General features: G+C 37.6%; 1 protein-coding gene across 3 annotated transcripts; it reads right to left on the reverse strand.

The window, feature by feature from the left end:
• Window positions 1–112: 112 nt before the first annotated feature.
• On the reverse strand, window positions 113–24,622 carry phka2 (phosphorylase kinase, alpha 2 (liver)). Of its 3 annotated transcripts, XM_065241011.2 has the most exons (32): window positions 23,986–24,622; window positions 23,051–23,209; window positions 22,359–22,406; window positions 21,998–22,166; window positions 21,837–21,919; window positions 21,681–21,761; window positions 21,500–21,598; window positions 21,218–21,364; window positions 18,641–18,694; window positions 18,431–18,553; window positions 18,214–18,309; window positions 15,954–16,061; window positions 15,618–15,696; window positions 14,489–14,623; window positions 11,960–12,069; window positions 11,703–11,847; window positions 11,538–11,616; window positions 11,231–11,370; window positions 10,866–11,036; window positions 10,676–10,776; window positions 9,735–9,868; window positions 9,471–9,627; window positions 9,296–9,375; window positions 9,132–9,210; window positions 8,929–9,058; window positions 8,745–8,846; window positions 6,868–6,986; window positions 6,689–6,712; window positions 6,332–6,385; window positions 4,105–4,332; window positions 3,692–3,892; window positions 113–1,264 (listed from the first exon to the last, which is right to left on the reverse strand). In XM_065241011.2, exons 1-32 carry the CDS (start codon window positions 24,061–24,063, stop codon window positions 1,091–1,093), a joined length of 3,687 nt encoding a protein of 1,228 aa, XP_065097083.1. In that variant the 5' UTR covers window positions 24,064–24,622; the 3' UTR covers window positions 113–1,090. The 3 variants fall into 3 exon arrangements, with proteins under 3 accessions (XP_065097083.1, XP_065097084.1, XP_065097085.1); XM_065241012.2 differs by lacking the exon at window positions 6,689–6,712; XM_065241013.2 differs by lacking the exon at window positions 6,332–6,385.
• Window positions 24,623–24,627: the final 5 nt, after the last annotated feature.

A 24,627-nucleotide genomic window follows, 5' to 3' on the forward strand; every position in this document is an offset into this window, starting at 1 on the left:
TGTTGTTTTATGCAGCAGGATTTGTGTACGTGGCCATAGTTACTGACAAAGCAAAAATACACAATCTCATACATTATACCTTATACCAAGAAAAACTGCAATGAAACAGTGGTGGTTCATCAGATTTTATTTGTATGTGGTCATACAAATGCTTATTAGAGGATAATATACAGTACATCACCTCAAAACTAATATTTTTTGTAAACATTATGGAAATAAACAAGACAGGTTCAGTCACATCAACAGAGTAAAATGCCCTCATACTCTTTAAACATCATGTAGTCAAACTAGTATTGTACATCATTTATGTTCCTATAACTTACAATTCTGCATGTTTGCATGCATATACACCATGTGTTTTATGTTTCACATAATTCTCTGTATTGTGTTACTTGAAATCACCTGTTAAATACTCAACACTCAACAAACGTTGTTTTGTGACTGGGATGGTACAGATGTGTACCAGTACTGTACATCTTAGGTAACAGCATGTACCATAGAGGTACCAATTTGTACCTTTAAGTGTACAAAAGTTTACTTTTTGAAAAGGTTCCTCCCCAGTGACAAACTTTATAGAGTTAAGCACCTGTTAAATAAATTATTATATAGTATTTTAAGAATGCAACATCAAGGTACATGATAAATATTAGTGAAAACATAATACTTACAGTAGTAAAACATAATGTAATATAACTGTTTTTGTAACTACTCAACAAAAGAGAGCACAGAAAAGTACATAGAAGCAAACATAGTGTCCAAAGCACACATTTAAATAAAACACACTTCAATGAGCATAAAACAATTATGATTAAAATGACTAAAAAGAGTAAGTCAATAAGTTAACTTATTAAAAATAATTTAAAGATATAATAAAACTTCTAAATATAAATTAATTTATCTAATACTCTAGATAGGCTGCATTTCACAATTTCTGTACTACCAAAAAATGCACAGCTAATGTTTACTGACTTTTCCGGTCATGCTTGAGATCTGAGATCAACTGATTTTTTTACATTCTTTTCTCTGTAAGTTTTTATTAAACTGGTCCCAGATCAGTCCTTAAGGTGAAAGACTATAGGAATTACAGTCATTACTGCATCAGACAGCTGCTGTTTGGCAGGAAGTCTTGCACATATGTGACCACAGCTTTTGAGAGATAAGTCATTGTACCATAGCTGCCACTAGGGGCACTGTCATAAAAGAAGTTGCATATTCCTGTGGCGGCATCTTTCTCCAAGAAATACTCATTCGCCCCTTGTGATCTCTGTAATACAAGCAGATGTTAAGGATGATGTGAAGTTTACAACCAGTCAAACATCTGGACACATTCGACTGAATATTTCTCATGATCCTGAAAAACCTTGAAAGCTTTGTAGGCAATTATAAAGTATCCCCATGTAGGAGAATTTCATAATCACGAACATGGAGACAACATAAATACTGTTTACTGGATTTATTCTTTTTTATAGATAAGTTGAAACAGACAGCAAAGAAAAAGTAGCCAACAAGTGCTCAGCATACATGGGAAACATGTGTTGAGAATTCAGAGCTAGACATTACGCAAAAGGTGGCTTACATTTACTTTTATTACATGACACTGTGGAATGCTTGATTCTGATTGGCTGATTGGCTATATGATCGACATTCAGATAATTATTCCCAGATAACAATTGCCTAATCATCCGGGTTCTCCATGTGACCTCAACGGTACATTCACACGGGGTGTTAACGCTTGATGGAAGGCTTGTCTGAAGCGTGGCCAACAGCCAATCACAATGTCTACAACACATGCTCCGGTCTTCCATAAACGTAATTGGCTGACTCTGCCTAGGTTATTTCCATAAGGCGATCTGATTGGCTGAAGCACGCGTTGCCGCTTGAAAAGTTGAGAAATGTTAATTTTTTCCTTCTTTATTAAATCTTTACGATTCAAACAATAAGAACACACAGTGTATAACTTCTGCCGCGAGCAACGGCAATGACGCAGCGGCGACGAATCCACAATTCAGTTCGGTAACGCATGACGTCATCCATTGAAAGTGAATGGGAAGCGTTAAAGGGATAGTTCGGCCAAAAACGATATTAAACCCATGATTTACTCACCCCCAAGCTGTCCGAGTTGCATATGTCCATCGTTTTTCAGACAAACACATTTTCGGATATTTTATAAAATGTTTTAGATCTTTCCGTTGATTAAATGTAATGTTACGGGGTCCACCCATAGTCCACGACCTTCAAGTCCAAAAAAAGTGCGTCCATCCTTCACAAATTAAATCCAAACGGCTCCAGGATGATAAACAAATGTCTTCTGAGGGTAATCCACACGGTGGTGTTGTAGAAATATCTATATTTAAAACTTTATTAACGAAAATAAATACCTTCCGGTAGCGCCGCCATCTTAGACTCCTCTGTATTCAGAAGAGAGTATTAGCGTAGTGTACGCACTTTTCTTAGTGACGTATGACAAATTCGGAGGGCGGGGGCACAGAGCAGCAGCAGAGTAGCCTCCGTAGGCTGCGTAAGCTCTCATCCTGAATGCGGATGCGACCAAGATGGCGGCGCTACCAGAAGGTAGTTAATTACGTTAATAAACTTTAAATATGGACATTTCTACAACAACACCGCAAGGATTACCCTCAGAAGACCTTTGTTTATCATCCTGGAGCCGTTTGGATTTAATTTGTGAAGGATGGACGCACTTTTTTTGGACTTGAAGGTCGTGGACTATGGGTGGACCCCGTAACATTACATTTAATCAACTGAAAGATCTAAAACATTTTCTAAAATATCCGAAAATGTGTTTGTCTGAAAAACGATGGACATATGCAACTCGGACAGCTTGGGGGTGAGTAAATCATGGGTTTAATATCATTTTTGGCCGAACTATCCCTTTAACGCGTATGCCCCATGTGAACGTACCATAACAGATGCAGCTTAATATTCATGAATAAATTAAATATAAAAATGCATACCGTAATTAATAACAAATATGAGCCTATATCTAAAAATAAAAACCAAACTGCATGCTCGTCTTGTTTGAACGATGTGTCTTGGCTTAAAGAAAGTTTGCATTTCTTACAAATAAATAAAAACAATAATAAATAACAATCATCAATATTTTATATCCATATATTTACTTGTGTGAAGTAGCTGTACAGTTAGCCATTTGTTATCGCAAAATAAAGCCCATTCAGGGTGATCCATAATCACCCAGATGGGATTTATTCAGTGATAACATCCGGCTGACACATTATCCCTTACTTAATGATCTCATGACAAATTGTTAAATGCTTTTCTCATTTGTAAGTCACTTTGTATAAAAGCATCTGCTAAAAATAAATAAATGTAAATGTAAGAAGAGTCCAAACTTTTCACCAGCATAATGTGAACCTACACTGTAAAAAATACTTTGCTGCATTAAAAATTTTTGTCATTTCAACTTACTATTTCAACTTATTTATCTTGACTAGAGATGAGTTGTTATAACTACATGTGAGTTGTTATAACTTATAAAATTACGTTGACTTTTTTCGACTATATTTTATAAGTTGTGACAACTCATCTCTGTTGACATGACTTGTAAATCTGAGTTGATTTAACTAAATTTTTTAAGGCAGCAAAGTATTTTTTACATTGTATAGAGTAACAAATTATAGGCAGAGCATACAGTACAAAAGGAACATGATGGTACCTGATCCTGCTGAAATAAATCATTGGCCATGTGGACTATACGATCGATGTGAATAATTCCACCAATACTTGAAATCTCCATGTCAGCCACAAGGGTGAGCACCATAATGGTTTCAACCAGCAGCTGTCTGTACTCTGGTTGTGGGACGTGATTGAGGACAGACTCCACGTGTACAGCAAACTTTATTTCTCCCTCTGTCATCTATAATAATAAATAATTTATTATTAATTATTACAAAATACAGTAAAATGCACAATGCACTAATACAGGAGATTAAAATCTATGGGGCACGGCATTGTAAAAAAAAATACATATAAAAGGATAATTTAGACAGCTTTACTAATTTTTGCAAAAAAGATTATATATTTACTGTGATTTGTGTTTGCAATCTGTATGTGTGCATGTGGATGTACCTCACTCGTAGTGGAAGAAGGCAAAACATAACCAGCAATGGAGAGGCCATGACATTTCTGCAGAATCTTCCAGACCTTCTGGTAGAAGCCCATGGGCACCCTATTTATGGCTCCATCCAGCCTACGTCGTCTCAGCCATTGACCCTGACGTTCTTCCCACTGCAGATGTGAATCACCTGTACCGGTCGGGGACAGGATCCCACTGGGAGTTGAGGGACTGCTGCATCGCTACAGATACATTTGTATCATCAATATTTTCATTTTAAAGACACAATGTGAGAAGGCACTACTCGGCATGTCATGATGATACGTCAAAGCATGCGTTTAGAAGGTTAAGCAAGCAGGAAATGGTTCAAACACGGTTATGATGTCATCTTATCAGCGCATGCCATTTGTGAGTGAAACGATCACCAGGGTGAACAGGACAAGATTGGTATAAAATGATTTGCGGTGATTATTAGTAATGTTACTGAGGATTGTGACTGGAAGATCACCCCATTTCAACTCAGTCACTTGCAATGAAATCAATCGAATCAAATTCAATCTGTACATATGCTCAGAATAAATAAAATTATTAATGAAACCAATCCTCCAGATTTAGGGCTGCATGATATTGAAGAAAAATGCTTGCTTAAAATGCAATTTCTGTCAATGGGGTGGTACCCTTTTAAAAAGTACACATTTGCACCTAAAGAGTTCATATTAGTACTGTACATATGAGTACCTCTATACACTCACCTAAAGGATTATTAGGGACACCTGTTCAATTTCTCATTAATGCAATTATCTAATCAACCAATCACATGGCAGTTGCTTCTGGGCATTTAGGGGTGTGGTCCTGGTCAAGACAATCTCCTGAACTCCAAACTGAATGTCAGAATGGCAAAGAAAAGTGATTTAAGCAATTTTGAGCGCGGCATGGTTGTTGGTGCAAGACTGGCCGGTCTGAGTATTTCACAATCTGCTCAGTTACTGGGATTTTCACCCACAACCATTTTTAGGGTTTACAAAGAATGGTGTGAAAAGGGAAAAACATCCAGTATGCGTCAGTACTGTGTGCGAAAATGCCTTGTTGATGCTAGAGGTCAGAGGAGAATGGGCCGACTGATTCAATCTGATAGAAGAGCAACTTTGACTGAAATAACCACTCGTTACAACCGAGGTATGCAGCAAAGCATTTGTGAAGCCACAACACGCACAACCTTGAGGCGGATGGGCTACAACAGCAGAAGACCCCACCAGGTACCACTCAAATTCCACTACAAATAGGAAAAAGAGGCTACAATTTGCACGAGCTCACCAAAATTGGACAGTTGAAGACTGGAAAAATGTTGCCTGATCTGATGAGTCTCGATTTCTGTTGAGACATTCAGATGGTAAAGTCAGAATTTGGCATAAACAGAATGAGAACATGGATCCATCATTCCTTGTTACCACTGTGCAGGCTGGTGGTGTAATGGTGTGCAGGATGTTTCTTGGCACAATTTAGTGCCAAATGGGCATCATTTAAATGCCACAGCCTACCTGAGCATTGTTTCTGACCATGTCCATCCCTTTATGACCACCATGTACCCATCTTCTGTTGGCTACTTCCAGCAGGATAATGCACCATGTCACAAAGCTCGAATCATTTCAAATCGGTTTCTTGAACATGACAATTAAGTTCACTGTACTAAAATGGCCCCCACAGTCACCAGATCTCACCAGCATCTTTGGGATGTGGTTGAACGGGAATCGTGCCCTGAATGTGCATCCCACAAATCTCCATGAACTGCAAGATGCTATCCTATCAATATGGGCCAACATTTCTAAAGAATGCTTTCAGCACCTTGTTGAATCAATGCCACATAGAATTAAGGCAGTTCTGAAGGCGAAAGGGGGTCAAACACAGTATTAGGATGGTGTTCCTAATAATCCTTTAGGTGAGTGTACAAAATTGGTACTGCCCCAGTGATAGCTTGGGACCATTTTTGAAAAAAAATTCTGACAGTGTATACTTAACTTTTTGAAATATTAAAATCATGTAGTTATTGCAAACCATTGCGTTATGCATATTGTGATATGCGCATTTGCGTTGTTTCGGTATTGCAACCCTATCCAGGTTGATTGAATCTTTTGAACTGACTGATTCAGAAATGGTAAAGAACTCAGCTTTGCTCAATATTTTCAATCATGGAGAACGAGGGGTTAGTGGAGAGTTTTGAGAAAATCAATGGCATTGAGTTACCGTTGAACGAGGGGACGTGATATTACTGTTGATGGAATGACTGCTGGTAAAGATCTAAGACAATAAAAGCACAACAAACATTTAACAATGAACAGAAAAATGGAAACCGTCTCAGGTGAATTCTGCAAGTCCACTAAACAGTTGAGACATCCCATTAAAAGACATTTTCATGACAAACTAAAACCTGAAAATGTTTTATATGAGTAAAAAAAAAAGATGTGCATGATACAGGAAAATAAATAATAGTCTGAATATTCATGCTATCACTAAATTCGTGGTCTAGACAAATGTGCTGAAACAAATACAATGAAAGCAATTCTACAGCTATAAGCATTCCTGAAAAAAACCTTAACCCACACTTAGGGGTCTGGAGTCATCGAGCTGAAAATAAAATAATGCATATGTCATTTAACATACATCAGAAGAGATTTATGTTCACATCAACAGTAGAAATTTCACAATCAACTTCAATGGCAGGTTAAAGACATCAAACCAGAATTTATGAAATACTTTGTTGATGTTCTTTCTTACTCCACCTGTTTAATTTCAGTCTTCAGTTTTCGGATGCCTGTGCGCTCGGTCTTGGTGGCACCTGTGTGTCCGAGCTCATGGATGGAAATAGCAGGACTTACAGCTGTGGACTGAATCGGACGCACTTTGACACAGGAAAGAGAAGTTACTGAATATCAGAAGAGCAGCGATGTAAGAAGTCTACTTGTCAATATTTGCTGGTAAATGCCTTTAAAAGTCTACATCAGAGGTTTTCAACCTTTTCAGGTCAAGCGTAGGACTGTCACGATTATGAAATTTGGCTGGCAGTTAATTGTCTAATAAATTGTGACGGTTATGACGATTAACTGCCTTTTTTAGTGCTTTGACGATTATGACAATTAATTGTCTGTTTTATTGCTTTGACATTTAATTCTCATAAATTTATTGTTCATGAAAATGTATTTGATTATTTAAATGAAATCTTATGCAAGGTTTAACTGGCAGGAAATATTAAAACACATAACACAGATTTAAAAGTAATTATTTAATAAATATATCTTTTGAAAACAGAACATTCCTGATAAGAAATAAACACAATAAAGTGTCTGAAATATATCTTAAAATAAAAATGCAATCAAAATAAATTATACCAGAACAGGCCTTAAATAGTAGATAATCATACTAAGGTCATATTAGTACTAGACCACATGCCTGTAGTGACTGCAAAAAAATTCATAAAATCAATTCCTCCAGCTCCCCCTTGTGTATTTCAGAGAGATGTGCAATCATTGAAGTGATCTAAAATCATCGCAATGAGGTCAAACAATCGCAATGAGACGAATATTCAATCATTGTGACAGCCCTAGGTTAAGGACCCCTTAATGGATAGAGAGAAGGAAGAGGGACCCCCAGTAGTACATGTATAAAATTAAGACTGGATTTACATACATTGTATGATGGTTAAGTTAACAAAATATTAAAATAAAAAATTTTGGTATGCACAGTAGAATGCTGTTATCTACATAATTTTACATACATTTTACTCAATAGATTTTAAAATGGGAAATTATGCTTTTATTAAGTATTAATATTCATTATTAGACTATTAATGCATTTTTATTGGATGCCTATTTCATTCTTCCCCCAAAAATATTTAGAATTTAAACAATATTTGGAGAAGCCCTGGTATTACTACCACGGACCCCCAAGGGTCCCCGGACCCCATGGTCTACATAACGTTTGTTGTACCAGTTTTTGGCCATTGTGTTACGTCATATCTCATATGATGTGTCAAGTTTTAAACAGTGCAACTTGTACATCATTTTTACAACTGTATCTCGGCAATCTCAATGGGTACCATATTTTCCGGACAACAAGTCGCTCTGGAGTTTAAGTCGCATCAGTCAAAAATGCGTTTTGAAGAGGAAAAAACATATATAAGTCGCACTGGACGATACGTCGTGTTTATTTAGAAAATGATTTCACAAAATCCAAGCCGAAGAACAGACATTTAATCTGGAAAGGCAAGTTATTCAACTAAACAATAGCACAGAGCAGCAGGCTGAATAGGTGTCCGTATATAAACAGTTATTTACATGATACACAATAGCATACCGAACATACCTGGGAGGCTGAACAGACTAAATTAACACAATACGCCAAATCAAGTTAAAAAATGCCATGTAGTCATTCCGCATCACTGAATCCATTGAATTACATAAATACAGAAGCTGCATATAGCGGACTAAAGCGTCTGTAGACAGTAATGGTTTCTCTTGGTTCATATAAAATAATTTTAATGTATAAGACGCACCTGACTATAAGTCGCAGGACCCAACAAACTATGAAAAAAGTGTGACTTATAGTGTGTAAAATACTGTACCTTTTAAAAGTTTAAACATGCCGATTTCTGTATACTCACCGCTTCTCTCAACCCCAAACTCTTTCCCGCTCAGGATGTGATGTAATAGGTTTTTCATGTCGAATGGACTGAGGCTCATCAGGCTCTCTGATGCCTCCTCGCCTATAGGGGGTGCACTCAGATTGAGTTCCTGTGCACACGTGTACAGTATGTCTAAAAGCAAGGATGCTCTTATCCATCTTACCTGAACAATGTAAACTGCGAGCGAGTTCTGTGGCCATCACCTGCATGATAAGCCCGATACGCAGGCGAAGCATGTCTCCGAAAAGCGACGGCTGTGACCGCACATACATGGCCAGGTACACCATAATCTCCTATGATGTGCACAAAATCAAAAGGGTTTAAGCTAAACATGCATCTGTAAAAATGCATCTTGGTTAGCATTACCTGTGTAAGGACTGCAATGCTGATATCTTGTCCACTGGCCTCATAGATCAAGTGTATCAGTTCTTCAGGGGGAAGTGGACTAAAAATAAAAGGATAACAATGATTTGAAGATTTTGAACATCTTAGACCATCTTAGTCCTGGATCAGTGGATAAAGATACTCACACTGAGATGACCTTCTCCCTGGGTTCAGGAGGAAGACCCACAGTCAGTTGTTTATGATGGGAGATCAGATCTGTGCAGGCCTGGTGAGCACATGAAAACATTAAAAAAGTGCTATTGCTATTACACTTGTTGTGCTATTGCACATTAATGTATATAAATATCAATAGACTCTCACTTCAGCAAGGACCTCCACCCTCTTCTTCATGATGCCCGAGATGTAGCGGATGAGACCCCATTCCTTACACGTCCCTGCCCGAACATAAAGTTCCTCCAGCAGTGAATGAACCGTCACCCCACCCTGACCTGAAATATTTACCACCCAGTCTGGACCCCTACACAACACAGACATGTGTAAAATAGCACATATTTTATGACAAATTATTTACATTCATATCATATGATCATAATAATGCAGTTGCAGGTGCATGTGTGTACCCACTTTATAGCATAGAGGACATAGAGGATATCTGCCTGATCTTGAAGGGTTGGACAGCGCTGAAGTTGGTCAGCCAGATATGCAAAGTCTGTGTTCCCATGAGCATCATGTGGCAAGTGCAAGTCCACGCTATCAGCCTGGTGAGGTTTGCAGACTTACGTAAATGTGAATTTAATATCGATATCAACAGAACAATCAAAACTAAGGTACAAGAGACCGGCGCAAGTTCCCTGGAGGGTTCCCACACCTTAGTTAAGTTCAAATTCAAGGACCTTTCAAGCACTTTCCAGGTCCAATACCCTCAATGACTAAATGTTGGGACACATTTCAAGTGAGAGAAAGGTCACATCGTGTTACCTTTTAAGATACGTTACAGTTCCCTTTTGAGGGAACTCGCGATGCGTCACTGTGGGGACACGTTGGGGACGCCTCCAGGGGTAAGTGCGTCTGAAAGTGTATATCAAATTCAACCAATGGTGAGGCTTAATGACAAAGACAGGGTGATGCGGGAACTAGGAAGTATCTGGCTTTCTGAAATATTGCCAAAGATGGCGTTACAGGGACGCAGGAAGTATGGCAAGGGAGACGCAGCGTCTGGTTCCCTTCTCAGGGAACAACAGTTATATACGTAACCCGAGACGTTTTCATGTGTCAAACACAACTATGCAAAAAAGCATTTTGGTATGAATCAACATTCGCATACAGAAGATATAAGCATTTAAAGCTAACAGTTTAGCATGTGTGCTTAAATTTTTTTATTATATTATCCTACACTAGACAGGAAATAATATGGATTTTTTTCCAGAAAACTTCTTGCATAAAATAGATTCAAGCACTTTCTATGACCTGTATCTACGCATGTATATTTTCGAAAACTTCCCAGGGCCTTGAAAAAATGCTTTCACGCTGTTTTTTTGTTATTGCACAACACTGAGTACACTTGCCTTGGTAAAGTGAGAAGCAAGGCGTTGTGGTACATCAAGCAGATTCAGAGACTTTCTGTGTTTGCTCATGATGGGGGCTATAGGTAAATACATAGAAGGTTCTGGAAAACAGAAGAGTGCAAACATGAGGACCATCGTCTTGGGGTAATAATTCAGGAACTCTTTCTGAGATGGACCTTTAAGAGCTTACTGGGCATGTTTTTTCCCTGAACCTGGGCCATAAAAGACAGAATGTCCCTCGTAGTGTGTTCAGCGCTGAAAACGTGGTGCTGCCCCCCCTGGATAGGAGGTAAATGGCATTTTGTGGCAGTGCTGTGCAGCAGATCTGTGAGGTACTGTTCAAACATGTCTCCAGAACCTCCTACAGGGAAACAAACAACACCTTATTATAACAACTTAACAAGCGCCCAGTGCTAATGTTGCAGCTTTATGTCATTAAAATCATTGCAATGAAGTTAAAAAGTAAAACAGAGGCCACTGGATAATAAATCAGTCAACTTTATGTTATATTACAGTTATGCAGCCGTGAGCTTTTGTATCAGTCAGCAGGAATACCTGAGGGCCTAAAACTGTCTTCATCTTCATCTTCTTCCTCGTCCTCATCCAGGAGGTTGTCTTCAGAATCGACATCCAAGAAGCTGAGCTGAGTGTGGAAGGATGTGGTGAGGAATGAGGAGAGGTTTGCCATCTGTACCCTACAAATAACAAGACTTTAGATCCTTCTAATGCATATATATATATATTAATGTGTGTGTGTCAAAAACACGTCAAAGAGATGTGTAGGTGATGTACTGTATATAGGCTATGCTATCAAGGTTCTGTTTTTGTTATTCTGATCTTTCACTACTTCCTGTTTTCTGACCTTGCACCACCAAAGTAGCCATCTTGAAGTTTGCGCAGTGTAGACAGAATACAAGGATCAAAACTGTCACCATCTTCAACTGGTCCAAGAAAAGAAGATACAGTATGAACATATTAATCTCTCATCTTATTACACTGCAACATTGCATGTTTTGAAGGATCTTACGCAGCATGCTCTTTGTGATAGGGAATGTGAGTGTAGGTCTTCCTGTCATACGCCAACAGGAAGAGAGGTAGGCAAGCTCTGTTCGCAACATCTCCACAATCATCTGGTTATCCAGGGCCAAGTAGAAGTGATGCTGGTCAATGAACTTTGAGAAAAAAGGAGAAGAAAAATTTGTTTTTAGGGTCCTGGTCTTACTGTACATTAGATTTTCTATTTGTTTTAGTATTTCAACTATGTCGGATGATGCTTTGAGGTACTTGTGGGGTGAATGTATAGGTACGATCTCTGATCTCATAGAACTTTGACGTTCCCAAGACACCAATGTGACGATACGGCCGTCCACTCAGATTCAGTTTCTTACAGTTACCTGTGTAATAAAAAAAGTCAGGTCAGTTAAAATTGCCGAAATGCCACTACTCTTACTGTGGGTTTACACCAGACGCGAGTTCAACAATTTGCGCGAATAGATTACAGACAAAGTCAATGCAAAGAGGCAATAAGATGCGTCCTCGCGTGGAGCGATGCGAATGACGCGATATGAGCATGGTGTTTGCCACAAAAACATGCTCTATTCGCCTCAAATATTCAAAATATTCAACTCGAAGGAAAAATGTGCATGTCACAAAGTTAAATCAAGCGTTTGGTGTTCGTAGCATTACTGTGTGTTCACACCAGCCGCGTTTGAGGCGTCAAATTAACGTCTACCGCGTCTAGTTTGCCGCTTGAACATTTTGAGTTTACTTGCTTCATTCGTGCATGAAATTCTAGTTATCGAGACATTCACGAGACTTAGGGCCCTATTTTAACGATCTAAGCGCATTGTCTAAAGCGCACAGCGCAACATCTAAATGGGCGTGTCCGAATCCACTTTTGCTAATTTAACGACGGGAAAAATGGATTTTGCGCCGAGCGCATGGTCGAAAAGGGTAGGTCCTATTGTAATGGGAGTATTTTGGGCGTAACGTGCAATAAACCAATGAGAGTCTCTGCTCTCATCCCCTTTAAAAGCTAGTTGCGCTGGCGTTATGTCTAATCCCTATTTAGATGACGGACTTTGTAAACTGAAAAAATAAGCGGAGGAAGAAGATCCCCAGTTTAAGATTAATGTTAAATAATTGTGTTGTTTTTCACTTGTATTGAAATTGTTATTTTTTTATCAAAACCTTTAAAACACGTTTTCTTTTAGTCATGGAAGTAAAAAGCAGGCTTGTAATTGCTTTTAATGTATGGCTATCCAATATCATCAAAAAATTATTTACAAGCATGTAAGATAAGGTTTGTACTCTAAAAATACTTTATTTGTAATAAACAGGAGATAAAGAATTTACAAACGGCTCTCCTCACGTTTCAGCACTTTGGACAGCGTTTTTTTTTAGCAAAGAGTTTTTTTAAGCATTACGTAAAAATGTTTCTCATCTTACCATATCCACAGGTACAGAGTCATCATAGACAATAAATCCGTGAGGTAGCATTAAAAAAAAAACATTTAAAAACAGACGCATTTGTTTAAAGCAAAGCATTTATTTACTTAGCAGGCTGCAGGTGAAGCAGCTCTTTGCGCCTTCTAACGTCTCATAATCGGTCCTCATTTATGTCCAAGAGATTCAATAATAATCTTTTACATTCAATCCTTTAATCTTTCATATTTAAAAGCATTTTTGTGCTGCTGCGCATTATGTACCTTGTGATAAGCAAACCCGCGTTGTCCTCCCGTGTTTAGGCGCATTTTACTAATGCGCTCTTTAAATAACATAAAACACATTGCGCCATTGACTTTAGACTTTAGACCAGGTTTTTGTTGGTCAATGGCGTAGTCTATTTTAGTTGCCTCAAAATAGCAACGCGCCAACAATGCGCCTGAACACACCTCGTTTTCAGACCAGAACGCCCATGGGCGCAAAAGGGGGCGCAAATGCAATTGCTATTTAAACAACGCGGCGCTAAACGTGAAAATTAGGGTGGAAACTAGCGAAAGACACTTGCGTCGCGCATTGCGCTGCATTGCGCCGGGTGTAAGATAGAGCCCATAGTGTCATGGGAGGGGCTTTCCAGGACTCCATTTGCATCCTGTAATCACGTCACTACTAGAGCAAGCTCCTGATTGGTTAACGCGGCACGTTTTTAGTAATACATGTTCATTTGGACAACTTTAAATGCGATTTTCTCAATATTTTGAGCTTCCAGGATTTTAAATATTTATTCAGCTTACAGGTGGTGTATAAATCTCAATTTTAAAAATTTACCCGGTTTTGTGGTCCAGGGTCACAAATGATGTTATGATTCATCTACAAATGCAGATGTTTACGCTGTTTGAAGGGAACATTTCACAAGACTTTTTAAAGATGTAAAATAAATCTTTGGTGTCCCCAGAGTACATATGTGAAGTTTATCTCAAAATATCATATAGAAAGTTTATTATAGCATGTTAAAATTGCCACTTTGTAAGTGTGAGCAAAAATGTGCCGTTTCTGGGTGTGTCCTTTTTAATGCAAATGAGTAGATCTAAAAGCAATTGCTGTGGTTGGATGGTGTAGATTAAGGGGCGGTATTATCCCTTCTGACATCACAAGGGGAGCCACATTTCATTGAGCAATTTTTTCACATGCTTGCAGGGAATGGTTTATCAAAACTAAGTTATTGAGTTGATCTTTTTCACATTTTCTAGGTTGATAGAAGCACTGGGGACACAATAATACCATTTAAACATGGAAAAAGTCAGATTTTCATGATATGTCCCCTTTAAATCAGTGTTGTTATTCATACCGGTTGTTCTGTTTCATACTTACCCAATTTTACATAAATGTGGCTCAGAATGCGAGCTGGCATGACTCGGATGGGTGAAACCTCAGACACTGTCTGAACGTCTATCCCATGATCCCTCAGCAGTAGTTGGATCTCCACTGATTCAGCCACTACACTCACTAAACAGAGCAAATCGAATTGAAGGGTCAAGTATGAGTTTCGTTTTACAAATTGAATTTGATTCTAAGTCCCACTGTAGTCGATAATTTTATCCCTTAACAGTCATCTTTCTTTATAATCAAATTTCCGGTGAAAATAATCTCTTCTTGCTTTAACATAGCTTGAATGTAACTCTACACCTTTGCTTTGTTAGTACATGTGGATTTGAATATGCAAATTAGACCACGCCTCTACACAATCACTTCAGCTCAAACTACCTGATCCACTTTGTCAGCATGTTAATGTGTTTGTTTAAAACATTTCAAACCACAATGCAATGTTGTTGACACTGTCTTTGATAAACTGCTTTAATTCGCATGTCTGACATCATGCAGTGCTTCCGGGTCCAAATGATATCAAATGCCATAGGGAAATAACAGAAAAATCACACTAATATACACTTGTATCATTATGCAAAACTTCCAAAAACACCCAATCCTAATTTTTATCTTCATAACAAAATCCAAGATGACCAGACATGGACTCATGGATGCGTAAATGGGGTGGTGGATAAGACACTCGCCTTTGGTGTGAGAGACCCGGGTTTGAATCCACTTGTGACACACCATTGTGTCCCTGAGCAAGACACTTAACCCCTAGTTGCTCCAGAGGCGTGCGACCTCTGACATAAATAGCAATTGTAAGTCGCTTTGGATAAAAGCGTCAGCTAATATCCTCTATTGAAATGAGTGGAGGCTTGGACCCGGAAACAGTATTCCTTACGACTTAACAAGCGGATAAGAAATTACTCAGCAATGGTGTTGACTGCTGAATTTGCACATGGTTTGTTTTAAAGGATATTAAAAACACCACACAGACATACACCAGTAAACATCATTAAAAACGTCATTTTTACCACACTTTAAATTGATGTCAAATCATTCAACCTGCTATAATTCAGAGGAAGCTTACAAGAAGGTAGAGTCTAACTTTAAAGTCATAATAGTCACAAACCTTGCACAACAACATCTGGCTTGAACCCTTTGGAAAATCTCCTGTTGAGAGGATCAATTTCTCCCGGCGCCAAAAATCCCTAGTAAATACGAACAATTTGGCAAAAAAAAAAAAAGTAAAAGCACCCAAGAGATAAAATAGGCATGATTGCACAAGTAAGGCTGGATGCAACCTTACTCTGTGTTGACATTTAACACTTGCACTTAATCAAAGACACTAAGGGAAGACTTGGCAACACAAAACCTGGCAAAACAAGTAATCAACAAAACAATGAGCTATGTGTTATGTGATTCATTTTGGAAACATATACGGATACAGTCTTTACAACTTTAGCACCTCAGCCAGCAGTCTGCCAACGATATACAGGGACTGGCCCCACATGTGTGGTAGCTGGCCAGCAGCCACACGTTCCACAGAGTGAGGGTTCCTGTACTCCTCCTCAATCTGCAACAAGATACAAACAGAAATGAGCAACAGATGAAATCAATTCGCCCATGATTGTTTGTTTATTAAACATTGTGCGTGAGGACTGTTTGGATGACATATTTTTTAGGCCAACCCGGAAGTTAGCAGGTCACTGGTTCTCACGCCAAAGAGCCCATTCGTTTTTCACACAGACTTTTGGATTATTGCAAAAAATAAACTCTGTGTTTAACAAATGTTTGACGACACTAAGACGTTTTGTCTAACAAGATAATCTTCACAGATTAACTTTTAAGAATTTTTGAAGTCTAAATGCACTTACTAGAAGTAAAAAGCAAACCTTAAAAGCACACTTCACTTTTTTTTAAAACAGGCTCATTTTTCAGACTGAAACGTTTGATTTCTACAATTTTGAAATCCTTTCAGACGATCTCCGGGTCTGGCAGTACCACTTTTAGCATAGCTAAGCATAACAGACCATTAGCATCATGCTCAAAAATTACCAAAGAGTTACGATATTTTTCCTATTTAAAACTTGACTCTTCTGTAGTTACATTGTCATGTGTACTAAGACCGACAGAATATTAAAATTGTGATTTTCTAGGCAGATATGGCTAGGAACTATACTCTCATGCTGGCGTAATAATCAAGGACTTTGCTGTCGTACCATGGCTGCATGGTACGACAGCAAAGTAACCAAGGGGACTATTTTCAGGCGTTGTGTAATGATATTACACAACACCCGAAAATATGCCCCTTGGTTACTTTCAATAACAGGGGACTATTTTGGGGCACTGCGTAATATCATTGCGCAGCAAAGTCCTTGAGTATTATGCCAAAATGATAGTATAGTTCCTAGTCATATTGGCCTAGAAAATCGCAACTTTTAATTTTCCGTCGGTCTTAGTACACGATGTAACTACAGAAGGGTCAAGTTTTAAATAGGAAAAATATCAAAACTCTTTGGTCATTTTTGAGCGCGATGCTAATGGTCTAATCAGATTCAATGGATTGTGCTAAGCTATGCTAAAAGTGGTACCGCCAGACCCGGGGATCAGCTGAATGGATTCCAAAATGGTAAAAATCAAATGTTTAACTCTAGGGGAGGTGGAACATGAGCCTATTTTCAAAAAAGTGGAATGTCCCTTTAAGCTACAACCAAACCACACAGCTTCTCGACATCAACGTCATCACCACCAAGTGCTGACAGCTCTCACAATGTTTTCTGATAAGGAAATACTCTGAATTGCATGGTTTTTGAGATCTTTATGCATTGATGGCGTTTAAAGTCTGCAGTCCCATGTAGCAACTTGTTAGCAACCGCCCTTTTAGACACTTTTAAACTTGAAAAATGTATTCATTGAAATAAAACGTGAAGATATCTTGGGCTTATGTTAACCCAAGATCTTATTTAGTTTAACCAAAACCCTATTTACTTTGGGATGATGGAACCGGAAGTGCTAAATTGCCAAGCCACTTATGGGTTTTGCATAACCCATACAAAAATATGTCATCCCTGTGGCACTCGGTCACCTTTCATTAAGGAAGAACCAAATGCAGCATCTAACCCACCACTTATAACAGATGCTGAGATGGATCTGGCTATTGTAGTATAATGTGGCATACACTCAAATAAAAGCACTTAAAGGGTTCTTCATAGCAATAAGGGCGGTCACAATTATGAAATTTGGCTGATGGTAAGTCGTCTAATAAAATGTGACAATTAATTGCCTGTTTTAGGGCTTTGGCGATTACGATGATTAATTGACCGTTTTTTTTTTTTTAGTTTGACATTTCATTCTCATAAATTTTTTCCTTTGTTTATGAAAATTTTTCACATTGTTGTGATTTTAAATGAAATCTTTTGCAAGGTTTACCTAGCTGTAAATATTAATACACATAACACTTATTAAAAAGTAACCTGACACGGTCTTGTTTATACAGGCGCTGCAGCTCCCCCTTGTGTTTTTTATAGAGATGTGCAATAATTGCGGTGATCTGAAATCATCGCGATGAGGTCAAACAATCGCAATGAGATGATTATTTAATCATTGTGACAGCCCTAATAGCAATGCGATAGCAAAAAAAAAAAAAACTTTCTGTTCCACTAAAGGACGTTTTGAAGGACGGGAGGGTCACTAAATGACAATAGACATCCAGTGTTTAAACTTACTTTGTCAGCAGGTACAGCATAGAGTTCTGGCACCAGTCGAATCCCATGGTTCCCCCTGATTAAAACTCCATCAAGGGCTTCTCTGTATTCCTGCACCTATGAGGAATTTCACAGTCAAGCGTCAACACAACATAATGCCTGCATGTGGCCAGTAGGAGTGACTTCTAGTTTATAAAAGCAGAGCTATATGATTTTAGGTTATTTCTTATGTTTGTACCTGCTCATGTTCCTCATTGAAAATCCCATCCAATATTAGGTAGGTCCAAAACACTGGCCATTCACATTCAATATTTTCAAAAAGTTTCAGTTCTGCTGGATCATAGTGAAGTCGAGTGGGGTCCTATCACATTATAAAAAGTCACAATGTTATAGACATGAACTAGTCAATGAGGGTCAATGAAATAGAAATCAGTTCATAACTGGTTACCTCTTTTGGAGTTCTGTATCCATCACGGATAAACCGACAACAACCATAGCGTCCCTAAAATGAAACATATTTTGGTTATACTTTACAATAACAGTAAATTAATCATTTACTAAAAAGTTAATAATTAATAATAAATTAATAATAATAAAGAACTAAATTTTTCTTACTTAACCATTGAACTCTCCTCAAATACAATTTACACTTACATTTACATCTTTGGGGTCACACAGTGACGACAGACTTTTACAGAGCGACTGTACAAAAACGTAATATTTTTAATAATAGAAAATATATATAATTTTTTCTTTCCTTTTCAGCTTTAACCTCTTCAACCCTGAGGACCCTGTCCCGGGTCCAGAATTTCGTATTTTGACTTAATATAAAATATTCTTTTAATCTTTGATGCTCCGTCATGGACCCCAGTAACACATATGAGATACTGTTTGAAAGCTTAGAGTCTCTACTTTCTGCAGATATGCATCACTTTGACACATCTTTTACTGTAAGAAAGTTATTTACACTTAATTTACACTATCACCCCCCCAATATTTTATTATATCATTTAATATTTACATATTTCATATTTTTCAAAAATGACAAACATGGGCAAGTCTTATATCAAATGAAAGCTCTCACTCTCAGGAATAAGGCTACAGCGTTATTTTTGTTCTAATATCAACACATATCCAACAATCATCGAATGAATAATAAGGTAAAAAATGGTCTTTTGTAAACATATGGGAAACTTGAGTGTGGACTGCCTCAGATAGCACAGATAGCCACAAATGATACACCATCTTTTATTTTAGGTCCTACTCTAAACAATGAGTATATGTGTGCATATATAATCCCTTGCTATTTATTATATGTGCAAAACAAAAAATTCATATTTATATGAAAAATGTATTTTCACACCCTTTAGTAAAATAAGAATAACTTTTGAATGCGACATGCTAAAGAGTTCATTCTTTTTTTGGTTGTTTACTGTCTGCTGCTGCTAACAACCAGAACTGTCTGCATTTATTCCACTGTATGTGGTTATGGGGACACTTCAAATGTTTTTAGGCAGAAATTGTATACAAAAAGGGTATTATTCCTCCCTTCAGTTGGAGTAAAATAACTTTTGCATAGATTATGATAGAGAAAAAATTCCTTTTTCCTCTGTAAGCTGACAATTGCTGGAATCAAACAAAACTGTCTGCAGGGACCTGAGATACCCAGGGCCAGAGTTATATACTTTCAAATAAAAACTTTAGAAAAAAACATCAAAAAGCGCCTATTTATTTTTGTGTTTATTAGAGGACTGATATCACATACAACCATAATGAGCACTTTTAACAGTGTTTTATGTAATTTCAAAGGGTTACCTGTAAAATGATACCAAACTTTTGTATGTAAACCTCTGCATGTGGGTATGGGATGCTTTTGAAATTGGGTAGGCCAAATCCAGGCAAAAATCCCCAAAATAGCTTCAGGGTGTAAGAAGTTAAATTTATGCCATAGTTTGGGAGATATTACTTTTTAATTTGAAGTATCTTTTTAACCAATTAACTGCAAAAATAATGAACTACACACATTAGTTTGCTCAAAACAGTACAACCTGTCACACTAAAATACCTGTTAATTAATACATTAACTAATATTTAACAAACTGTCAGATTGTAGTTAATGATGACTCTTCATTAGTTTGTGATTAGTACATGCTTTAACTCATTATTGCTTTTTTTAAATAAATGTAGGTCTTAATACAGTATTATTCATGTACTGTTATTATAGTGTTGCAAGTTTTTTTAAGCTTGCATTATTTCCTAACTAGCTGTAAGTGATTTTTTTTCTTTAAACTATGCACAACTAGCCTGGCTCCGCCCTCCTTAGTGCTTCCGCTTAATTTTCATTTTGCTTCAGCAGTACGTCTGGGATGGCTCTATAGAGTTTCGTTTTCTCCTGCAAACATCTGCAGGACCAATCAGCGAACAGATGGGGGTGGCTAAGAACGATGACGTTGAGGTCGTGCGTCAGTTTGAGTTGTAGTTCAGTAATGGCAGCGGAGAAAGACGTTAGAAAAGCGTTGTTGCAAAACTGCCGAATATACAGAAGTTAAAGCCGGAGCAAGACCCAGGTTTGCTAAGTTTTGTTTGTCTGATTATTCTGACTTGTTGTTTCCGGACGGTTTCGGTGCATGATATACGTCACGACCACATGTTAGCGATTGGCTTTGGCAGATCCTGAGTGACTCTGGGCAGATCCAATAGTTTTAAACTTCAACAATGGACCCTCCTTAAGGGAAGTAACGCTTTGCAATGGAGCGTGGCCAGACTCTCTGTACAAATGAAATGAATGTACGAGAGTCTGGTTGGACCAGGCTAATGCACAACATGACAGCACAACAATAACAAATGATGTATTAGGGTGTTAGCCAGTCAGAAAACTTGGAAGAGGTTCTGTTTCAATCTGAGGGAATGTTTAAAAAGCCGTCTGGCCCAAAAATTGCTTACACCAGCTTTAAGATCACGATTCTTCAAATAATATACTATACAAAGTTTCTGTAGCATTTAGCATGACCTAATGCCACAGTACCTGCAGCTTGTTGATGATATCACTTTTGGTGATGTTCACCAGATCAACATCCTCCACTGCAAACGCTGGAAAGGAGATCACGGACAGCAGACCGGCATCAATCTCTTTAGAGGTGGAGGCGCGAGGAAGCATGGAGCACAAGATAGACTAGACAAGATGCACAAGAAACAAATCCTTTGTCTCAGAAATGCATTACTTTCTACCTAATAATAGAACTTGCCTGTAAAGTATGACCTACTAACTAACACATTCATAATCTGCATAATTGTTATTGTAAGTCACCTGACAATGTTCGACTTCATCTGGTAGAACATGAATCACTGATTTTGGGCCTCCGTAAGCTCCAAACAGATCAAGCTCATCAATGGCTTCTAATGCCGCCTAGTACAACACAAACAGTTATATAAAATGAACTTGGTATCAAAAAGGTAGTAGAAATGAAAAAAAAGGGTGAGTCTCCTACCTTAGCCATTCCAACAGAGCTTCCATTCAGCTCAGGAATTCCCTGATTGGTCTTATCCCCTCTCTCCCACATCCCATAATCCTGTAGGAAATTGCAATGTGACTGTGATGCTTGGTCACTCTGCTATAAATACTTAATAAACAGATTAGGACTTACAGCCACTTTATATGCCGCCTCGATGTAAAACACCAAGTTTTGGATAAACGCCACCTCATCCAAGTTAGAAATGATGCGTAGACCTAAAATAACATTTCAATAAATAACTTCTACAAATGCTAAAGATCAAATGTATATCATCTATAAATTATTATTCTCACCTGAAGCTGTCATCTGAGCCAGCATGAGCAGGTACAGTGAGGTCGCATCTACCTGCAAATGCCCCCATTGTTCATCTTCAACCACCGTGGCGCAGGTGGCTGTATCATATTTGGCATGTAGACAATCCTTTGTGCTCTGCGTGTGCTTGAACTTCTCCACTTTTGCCACCTGCAGTAATACGCACATGCTTTACAATTTATAACCTGGTGTGTGTGTTCAAATGTATGCATGTGCTCATAAAATAATAAATTAACTTATGAATGTATGAAAGAAAGAACAGATACAAGACCACACCAAATGCTCTTAGTTACACTTTCTTCAGCTAAAAGATTTAAAAATGAGATTTTAATAATGCTATACCTGTCTCATCATACACTGCAGCAGTCCCTGCATGAGTTTGACCACACTCTGAAACAACAAAAAATACAAGAATTAAGCCTCTATTACAATGTAGTAACTGAGAATTATTACTAGGGCTGTCAAAAGATTAATCACGATTAATCACATACAATACATATATATTGAAAAATATTTTTTATTTATTTTTCATTTATATATATAAATGAAAAATAAATAAAAAAATATTTTTTATATATATTTATTGTATGTGATTAATCGTGATTAATCTTTTGACAGGCCTAGTAACAATTCTCAGTATGTATGTGTGAGTTTATATATACATAATAAAAGAAAAATAAATATTTTTTCCTAAATATATACATGCATGTGTGTGTGTTTATATATACATAATAATTACACACTATACACACACGAATATATTATGCAAACATAAACTTTTATTTTGTATGCGATTAATCTTTTTACAGCACTAATTATTACCATGCTACTTTTTATTTGCAAGACATATTCCAATATAACAAAGTAACACATTTACAACTAAATTAAATATTGTAAAATTTCAAATCCATCATAATAGGAAACTTTTACAGTCAGTGTATCTTTACAGGTGAAACAACCATCCAACAGTATGTTATCCTTACTAGTGCGCTAATGGTTCAGTAGGTTCAGGTGGTCTAGTTTGTAAGTTTCACCTGTTCAAGCTCGTAGGCTTTGGCTTTGTCTTCATCACGATCTGCGTTCTTCCGGTATGCCATGCCGAGACCCCACACGGCCAGGATGCTGTAAACATTGTCCCTGACCCAGGCATCCTTTAGCTGCCCACTCGCTGGCAGGAGACCGGTCACTGGATTCTGTACATTAGTAAAATCAGTTTTCATTAGCTGACAATGTTGTTATTTCTTACATTCTATAGGCATTTATATCTTAAACCTTTTGTAATCGGTTATCTCTAAAAACTCACTTAATAATTAAACTGATATCACATACAATAACGTTTTATGGCAGAAAGGTTTTCATAAAGTTTCACGTTTCATGTTTTGCAGTTACTTGGGTTGTGCATAAGTCTTCAACCCAGCTTTTAAAAGAATTCACATGCATGTTGTAGATAATACAAATATTTCCCTCACCCATGGGTTATTTAAAAGTGACCTTTGTTCAAGCCTTATTTATTTTTAGATTCCCCTTGTCAGAAGGGCCCCAACAGTACTATGGAATCTCAGCCACACCGAAAGTTCACACAGACAGACTTTTTCATTATTACTTTTAAAAAAAGATTTGGTTTTGATTTTAAAACGTAAGTGTTTTACAATAACCCAGTTATTAGTTTCAATTAATTGGTGTTGCATGAACCTACACCTGTGTGATGTATTCACACCTGTCTGATTGTTGACAAAATGTTGTATCCTCTCTCAATTGCAAAAGATTAGTGATTCAAAGTAAATGCAAATGGGCAATGCATATGTATATTGCCCATTTATGAGTGTTATTCACACAAATGATAAACACACGAATTTAAAAGATTAAATAAACAACTAGTTATTTATTTTAATTGATCAGGATATATTTTAATCTATTGACATAACATAACATAACGAATAGAATAGATTAGAATAGAACTTGAACTTACCTGATGGCATAATATCGTTTCATGGACAAGTCTGGCAAATCCATCCAATCTCACTCCTGAATTACTGCGGCTCCTCATGCTGTCATCTATTTATATGCTTATCAAATAGAAATTAAGACGTTATAGAAGATAAAACATTCGTCTTCCCTGTTGATCACAAGAGGAGGACAGCATGCAACCGGAGATCTGTGTCATTCACGAAGAGCCAAGTCATGTCCGCAATGGTGTTGTTGTCCCTCCATTGTTCGATAAAACTACTATACCCGCCGCACAAGCAGGCTTTTAAAACATTTAAAAAATCTCCTCGTGTAAAATCCGACTGTTTTGCATGTTAAATGCTGGACATCCTCCGTGAATTATGTCGTGAAATATGTTGACAGGAGACAAGAGCCCCGCCCACATTGTGACGTCTACCGGCTTGAATGACAGGAAACACGGAAGTTGGCTAATCCCTTCGCTAGCATCCAGAGACGGATGGATGATTTACAGTTATTTAAACATACCTTCACTTTAATAATTGTCAGACAATCTAATTATTATCATCATCCAGTCATCTGACCACATACACACAGAATGCTTATTAAATTGTGGATGTGAAAATCTCAGTTAATGTTCGCACTTGACATTGAGATCTGTCTACGG

This window comes from Paramisgurnus dabryanus, chromosome 14 (assembly GCF_030506205.2).
Source record: "Paramisgurnus dabryanus chromosome 14, PD_genome_1.1, whole genome shotgun sequence".
Taxonomy (NCBI): Eukaryota; Metazoa; Chordata; class Actinopteri; order Cypriniformes; family Cobitidae; genus Paramisgurnus; species Paramisgurnus dabryanus.

Coding starts and splice junctions, on each gene's coding strand:
- phka2 (XM_065241011.2), bottom strand. CDS start 24,063: ATGAGGAGCCGCAGTAATTCAGGAGTGAGATTGGATGGATTTGCCAGA. Junction 21,365..21,499: donor ATGAAGTCGAACATTGTCAG/GTGACTTACAAT, acceptor CATCTTGTCTAG/TCTATCTTGTGCTCCATGCT. Junction 9,211..9,295: donor AGGGAGAAGGTCATCTCAGT/GTGAGTATCTTT, acceptor TTTTATTTTTAG/TCCACTTCCCCCTGAAGAAC.